This window comes from Crocuta crocuta, unplaced genomic scaffold, assembly GCF_008692635.1.
Source record: "Crocuta crocuta isolate KB4526 unplaced genomic scaffold, BGI_CrCroc_1.0 scaffold299, whole genome shotgun sequence".
Lineage (NCBI taxonomy): Eukaryota > Metazoa > Chordata > Mammalia > Carnivora > Hyaenidae > Crocuta > Crocuta crocuta.
The window spans coordinates 903,750-910,996 of record NW_027532747.1 but is presented as its reverse complement, the minus strand read 5'-3'; the positions used below and the strand labels follow the sequence as shown (position 1 = coordinate 910,996).

The 7,247-nt window shown below is 64.4% G+C and overlaps 1 protein-coding gene across 2 annotated transcripts in view; it reads right to left on the bottom strand.

The window, feature by feature from the left end:
* Window positions 1-329: 329 nt before the first annotated feature.
* CHCHD6 (coiled-coil-helix-coiled-coil-helix domain containing 6) overlaps window positions 330-7,247 on the bottom strand; it is a 221,492-nt gene continuing 214,574 nt past the window's right edge. Inside the window, exons 5-6 of one of the 2 annotated variants that reach the window (XM_077780877.1) lie at window positions 2,749-2,884; window positions 330-527 (exon numbers count right to left, since the gene is read on the bottom strand). In XM_077780877.1, the coding sequence (XP_077637003.1) occupies window positions 355-527; window positions 2,749-2,884 (309 nt within the window). In that variant the 3' untranslated portion in view covers window positions 330-354. The remainder of the gene's footprint in view (window positions 528-2,748; window positions 2,885-7,247) is intronic. The other variant, XM_077780878.1, reaches the window with a different exon arrangement.

Genomic DNA, 7,247 nt, shown 5'->3' with positions numbered 1-7,247 from the left:
TAATCTGCTTTCTGCAAAGAGCCCTGCCTGCTCTGTGCTCCGAGCCCTGCATCCGGGGTCCCAGGCGCCCAGCGTCCGGGCTGGAGCTCAGACAGCGTGTGTCGGGAAGCCGGCCCCAGGAGGACCTGCGCTCCCCTCTTTTCATTTTCAGCTGTACCTGCTTCTGGGCGGCCCTTTGCGGCTGCAGCACGAGCGAGCGGGGTTTCCACCTGTCTCGCCTGCCGGGCTGGGGGCGCCCCAAGGGGAGCAGCCGGCCTCGGCCGGCCTACGTGGCCTCGGTTCAGCGCAGGCACGGCCGCAGGGGCGGCGGCTGCAGGCCAGCATCGAGATTGACGGAAAACAAAGACGTTTGCTTTATTTGTTCCCGCACAGTCGCACGCCCTCCATCTCCCAAAGGCGGGGCGGCCGCAGGCACAGAGGCCTCGCGGGCGCCGGGAGGAACCGCCACGGCCCCGGGGTCTGCGGCCTGTGGTCCCTCCTGCTGAGCTCCGAGTCGCTGCCGGGCCAGGACCCAGGGCTCCTCAACCCTGCAAAGGAGAACAGGTCACAGTTCATCACGGCCGTCTCCTTAGGGAACCCTGTGCCCCCCCAAGCCTCGCCTCTGCGGGGTCCCCGGCTCTTGGAATGCCCCACGAGTGCGACTGTTTCATGGACAAGGTGCCCCCCCGCCCCCGCCGGTCCCTGAGACCTGGGGCTGTGCCTCTCTCTTCATCTCCACGCCCACGTCCACACACAGGCCCACGTCCCGGGGCATGGAAGGGACCACGCAGGAGGCCCGGGGAGGCTCCCCTGCCCCTGCTGCTCACCACGCGGGCCTCTGATACCCACTCCCTGACTGCCGGAGGCCTCCCCAGCCACACCCCTGCTCCGCCAGGGGCCTTCTGAGGCCCAGTGTGGCGCAGGGCAGCAACGGGGAGCATCGCGGGCGCCGAGGCCCCTCGGGTGTGGGGGCGGCTTGTGCCTCCCGAAGGAACGCTGCGCTCGCCACGCTGCGGACGTGGGGCCGGCCCCTGCTGCTGCCAGTTGCTCGGTCTCCAATTTAGGCTTTAACAACACTGGAGTGGGGGGGGTGGGGCGGGAAGGAGGGAGCCAGGCCTGGCAGTGCCCCAGAGCCTCTCCCGGGCGGGCGCGAGCTACAGAGAACACGTTGGAGTTAAATGCAATCTGTCTTCCTTCGTAATCACATCTTGGCCTCAGTGCAATGAAGATATTGGTGAGATGTGTTTGTTAAAGACACTCGGCTGGGGGCGGGGCGCAACACTCTGGCCGCGGGGCCAGAACGAAGAGGGCGAGGGTAGTGGGGGCAGGGGTGCCTGGGCTCTGCGGGGATCAAGGAGGCAGGAGCCTCGGCCGCCCCCTCGGTGGAAAGCCAGGCGCACGGTGCATACGCACACGCACTGGTCCTCCGAGCCCACCGGGCAAGGGCTCTCGTGCTCGCTCCACAAACGCCTTGGTAGATGTGACGGGCACAAGAGGGTCACGTTTCGTGGTGTAGAGCGACTGGCCCAGCTCCACTCCGCTCCGGGAGCACGGTCTCTCTGGCTCAACCTGAAATCGAGCAAAGAGCCTTCCGCGCTCTCCGGTGGGGAGGAAGCGTGATCTGAGGTCCGAGCGGAGCTGCTGCCGGGCCCGGGGCGGAAGCGGAGCCCACCCTGGGCAGCGGGCGCCACGGCTGGGCCTCGGAGCCCAGACACGCACACCGCGCCCCGCGTGTGGATGCTGCAGGTGCTGGAGCCGCTTCCCTCACGTGCCGGAGCCGAAAGAATAGTGAGGAGGACTGGGCCAGGCCGCTGTGACCTCCGACCTCAGCCTTTCCAGCACCAGTACGTACGGCAGCCTGTCTCCTTTTGGGAAAAGGGAAGCTTTTCCATCGGAAGGAAGCCCCATCCCGCAGCCCGTTGGACAAACAGGCCGGCCCCCTGGGGGGTCCGAGTCCGGTGCCCGAAGTGAACGACGGGGAGGGCCCGGGGCTGGACTGGAGCAGTTACTGCGGGGCCTGGGAAGAGCGATGGAACTGTCTAGAAGAGGAATAGCAGTTGGGGGAGGGGGAGGCCCGCTGCCATCCTCAGATGGACACCTCAGGACACCTCACTGCTGCCGCGCGGGAGACCTGGGGCCACCGTGACCCCCTCCCACTCACCAGAGGCTGGGCACCAGCACGCCCCTCAGGCCCGCACGGAAGGGGTGGGCTATGAGGTACCCTTCTCTCCCTCACCCAGGCGAGGGGGCCACACCCCTCTTCCACCTCCCTGAACCCAGAGGTTTTTCTCCTTCCCAGGACTGCCCCTGCCCATTCTGTGACCCCCACCCTGCACCGTGGGCCCTCCTGTGAGCGCCTACCCACAGCTGCTCAAAGGTAAGGAGTGGGTGGCACACGCATGCCCTTTACTAGGTGGCTGGTCCTTTGACGCTGGGACCCAGACCCGCTCCCACACCCAGAGCTCAGAGCTGCCCCCAGACCCAGCCTAGTGGGCCCTGGGCCCTGTTTTCCCAGCCCAGATCTCTGAGACCAGTCACGGGATCAGCTAGACATAGCTTCTGAACCAGGAAGTGACAGGAAATCAAGGTTCCTGAGTCCGGCCTCAAGGTCAGCCCGGGTGACTTAGCACAGACGAGCTTGAGCGCCCAGCAGCCCCGGCACCCCATCCCCGCGCCCCCCNGGCACCCCCTCCCCGTGCCCCCAGCAGCCCCCGCACCCCGTCCCCGCGCGCCCAGCTGTCCCCGCCCGGGCCCAGGGCGAGGCCATACCTTGTGGGCGGCGCTCACGCAGCGCTGGTAAGCCTTGACCAGGTCCGAGCACAGCAGCACTTCCTGCAGGTGGTCGCGGTAGCAGCGAAGGATCTGGGCCTGCAGCCCCGAGCACACGGGCTCCACCCTGCGGGGCCTGTGGGGACAGAGAGCGGGTGGGCAGGGGGGCCGCGCCGGGGGGCAGGAACGGGATGCGCCGCCTCACTCGGCACCCACTGCGGGCCGGCACCCCGCAGCCATCCGCATCCGGGTGCTCCTCGGGCAGAACCAGAGAACTCGGGGTCAAGCGCCATCACAGGGCAGCAGGGCCGGGCAGTGGGTGCGGCTCCACGTGGCTCCGCGCTGCAGGAGGGGGGCCGAGGCGCGGCTGGGAGAGCCCTGCGCCCCCAGCACTGCCGCCTACGACGCTTCCTAACGCTTCCTAACGGGCCAGCCGCCTGTGACCCTGTGACCGCGCCCCCTGCAGCGTTCTCGCACAGAGGTGGTTAGCCTGGTTTCAGGACCAGCATGCACACGGCGAAGAGAGCTGGACTAGCCCAGACGTGTCTCAGAAACACATGCAGCCTTTCTAGAACCTCGCTTCCTAGAGGTGACCTCTGCAGTATCCAGGGGACCCTTTATCCTTTTTTAAAAATCAGAGTAGGTACAGAGCCTACAAACAATGAGTCTGTTTTCTCTTCCAAAACATGGAACAAAAAGCAAGTGAATCAAGGCTGTGCCGCAGCGGGCCGACCAGCCTTTCTCCTTGCTGACTCCTCCTGTCCGGCCCTCTCCCTTCTCTCTCTCTTGCGGGTATGAGCTCTCGCTCACTCGCACACACGTACAGACACACACTCGGGCCTCACGCCAGGCACCCCCTACTCACCCTCGTAGTAGCTTTTGCTAGGATCTCTCACCCCTGCACAAATCAGGAAACCGAGGCACAGGGGACTGAGTAACCTGCCCAAGGTCCCACGCCGGGAAGGGGGAGGGGCACAGACCTATTTATTTACGAGGGTTTGGCTGCAGTGCACCCACCGATTGGTTTTCAGGCCAGGTCCACGCCGGAACCTATGCTGCCGTGGACGGAGCCACCCAACGTGGCCTTTCAGCAGCAACACCGGTGGCCAGGGCGCTGGGCGGGGGTGGTGAAAGCGCAGAAACCCCCTGTCGGCGCGGCTCTGCCCCCGTCACCCGGCAGGGAGACTTCAGGTTAGTAACTCTCCACGCAGAGGGTCTGGAATGGGGCAGCACCGGGATCGTGTGAAGAGAACTCACACAAACCGAGCTCATCAGGTACGAGCAGCACGCGGCGCAATCCTCAGCAGCTCGGNCACCCCCGTGTTGACGAGCATCCTCAGGCCTGCCCCTTCCCTGGGCCCTGAGGATGCAGCCGTGAGCTGTTCCCCTCTCGCCCTCGACATCACCACCCTGGTTCGTGTCCACGGCACGGACGGGATCTCAGGCACCTCGTACTAGGACACGTGGGGCCTCGTCCCAGCCTCCCGTCGTCACGCCAGGCAGGCAGAGGGGCCCTTGGGACCCCTTCCGCTGGATTCCATGCGCCACCGCCCCCCACTGGGGCACGGCGGGCTGACCACCTGACTCTTCCCCGTGCTTCTAGAACGCCTCTCCATTCTCGTATTTAACACTCTGTCGGATGCGTCTAATCGTGGGCCTTTTAAAATGGATTTTCAGCCCCTGGCGGGACATTTCTTCATCTTGGGCAAACTCTCTCCACAGCTATGCTAACTGCTTCGCTCCTGCTTGTCCTGATGTCCCCCTGAGGCACACGGACTTCCGCTTTCTGCCCCATCTCAACTCCCTTCCCCTCCGTGTTACTCTCTTGTTCTCCGTCCTGGGGGGACCCAGCGTACTCCTTCTCCAGCCCAGGCCTGCGCTTGGCGGGGAGAAGCCCATGAGGCCACATCTTTCTGTGGCTCTTCCCTGGTCCCTCTGTGGCTGTAGCTCCCGAAGGCACGGGCTTTATGGCACCCCCTGGTGGGCCCCCCGAGGCGGCACCCCCCATCGTGTGAGCCCCACGAGTGCCTGTTCCGCCTGCAGCCGTAGTTGGGGGAAGCACCGGGCTGAGTGGAGGCAGAGGTGTGGCTGCAGGCCTCTGCGAGGCCTCTGGGTCTCCAGGGAAACAAGACGGGGGGTGGGGGAGGTGGTCAGAGGGTCCTGGGCCAGATGGCCGGGCCGAGCTGTCCTGGAGCCACAGCGCTGACCCCCAGGCCTCACCCTCTCCAGATCCACCACAGGGACAGTGACTTTCACGCCGTACAGGGTGGAGTGGCCGTTGTATATCTTGGCCGTCCCCTTCTGCCCCCGCGTCCTTCGGTTTCAGGCCCCCGGATGGAGGGGGCTTCAGGGTCAGCAGGCTTCGGGGTCAGGAGAAAGTGGGCCATGGAGACATCCATCCCCCCGAAGCCAGCATCACCTCGGCGACTGTGCAGGCTTCTCTCCTCTGGGACTTATCAGCAGCAATATGAGGAGACAGGAAGGCAGGCAAATGTCACCTGGAAGAAATTTCACCCGTTTGCCTGCAGAATGGCTCTGAGTGGGACAGGCGGATGTGGAGGGCACAGCTCTCCACAGAAAACGCTTTCTCTGGGGTCCAACCATTCATGAAATCGGGAGCCTTCTACCCAAGCACAGCCCCGCCCTGCCCTGGTCCACACCAGCCCTGTTTACACAGCCTACAAATCAGCACAGATCTTGAGAACCATTCAGTCTTATGAACAGCCGCTTTGCAAATGCAGAAAAATGGATCACAGCTGTGAACTTTCCAGGGACTGAGAAGGCCAGCTCCCCTATTGAAGGGGTGTTCACTGTCCGAAGTATGCCCTTGGCAAATCTAGATCTACTGGTCCACGTGGCTTTGAAGGGGTTAAGGTCACCCGGGTCCGAAGGCTAAGTGGCCACTGCTGAGCAAGGCAGCTCGCCTCTCCGGCCCTTCCTTTCCTCAGCTGTAAACTGGAACACGCCCGCCCTGGGCTGACGAAGACTGGACGGGCGGGCGCCTGGCAGTGTGGGCCGTGAAGAAGGGTTGTTCTCACCAACCACCTGGCTGTCAGCGGGGCAGGGGTAAGGCTGGGCGGGAGGAGAGCTGAGAAGAAGGGTCGGGGTTACTGCTGGCACTTGGTGAAGAGTGAAGACAGGAGGCTTTGGGGCTGGGACTTCGGCTCGGAGATGGGACCTCATCTGAACATGTCTCTCTCCCTGTAACCTAAGCTCTAGTATCTTCCAGACCCTGCTCAGCTCTTGCTGGTGCCTCTTTCCCCAGCAATCTTTTTCTTTTCTTTTCTTTCCTTTTCTTTTTTCTTTTCTCTTCTCTTTCCTTTTTTCTCTGTCTTTTTTTGAGAGACAGCAAGAGAGAGTGCTCTCAAGCAGGGAAAGGTGCAGAAGGAGAAGGAGAGAGAGAATCTCAGGCAGGCTCCATGCCCAGTGCAGAGCCCAACACAGGGCTAGATCTCACGACTGTGAGATCACAACCCAAGCCAAAGTCAAGAGTCAGATGCTTAACCCACTGAGCCCCAGGCGCCCCTCCCCGGGAACCGTCAGGTATGAATCCCAGTGCGCCCTCTCCTAGGATCCAGCAGACCCTTGAGCGTGGCACCGTGTAGGCCGGTAGGGAGGACCTGGGTTTTGCCCCAAACCCGGGCAAGGCTCTGGCTTTGCCACTTGCCGCCGTGTGGTCAGGGGCCAGACGGGGAGGAGGGCCCCCCGGGGCAGAGCCGCCCGAGACGCAGCACGTGGGGGTCAGGCCTCAACCCCAGCGTGGCCTCTGGTCAGGTAGCGTCAGGAACGCGGAGGAAACGGGCTGAGTGCTGCTTCCTCTGCACAAAGGGCTCCCACACCCTCCCTCCCCTGAGGGCCGGCGCCATGGCCGCGGGCAGGGCACACAGTGAGCAGGCGGCCGAGACCGATGGACTCCAGGCCCCGCCCATTCCCTCAGAGAACAGGCTCCGTGGGACCGACCAACCACCAGGGTTGCCACACAGATGTCTGGGGGTGAGGGCCTCAGAAAGGCCAACAGTGCCCCGATGACCTCTGGGCATTCGGTGTCGTGCAGCCCCCGCCGCCCATGTTGCCCGGGCGCCAGAGTTCTACCTCCTTGGTGGTAGTAACGTGCTTCCGGAAGAGCCGAGATGAGGAACATGAGACAAAGGCAAAGTGTTAGCCGGGAACAAAAACAACCCCCCCTCTTCCCCCCCCCGGTCCCAGGGCACAGTCAGGCCAACCAGGCCCTCGCGTGCCCCCCACGGCTGCCCAGCCCTCTGTCTGCCTTCCGGTGCCACATGCTGGGACCCGCCCACCTCCGGGCCACCCGCTCCCCTCCCCCCCCCTCCCCTCCCACTCTGGGCACACAGGCCCTCGCGTGCCCCCCACGGCTGCCCAGCCCTCTGTCTGCCTTCCGGTGCCACATGCTGGGACCCGCCCACCTCCTGGCCACCCGCCCCCCCCCCCCCCCCCCCCCCCCCCCCCCTGCGCCCCCCGCCCCCTCCCCCCCCCCCTTC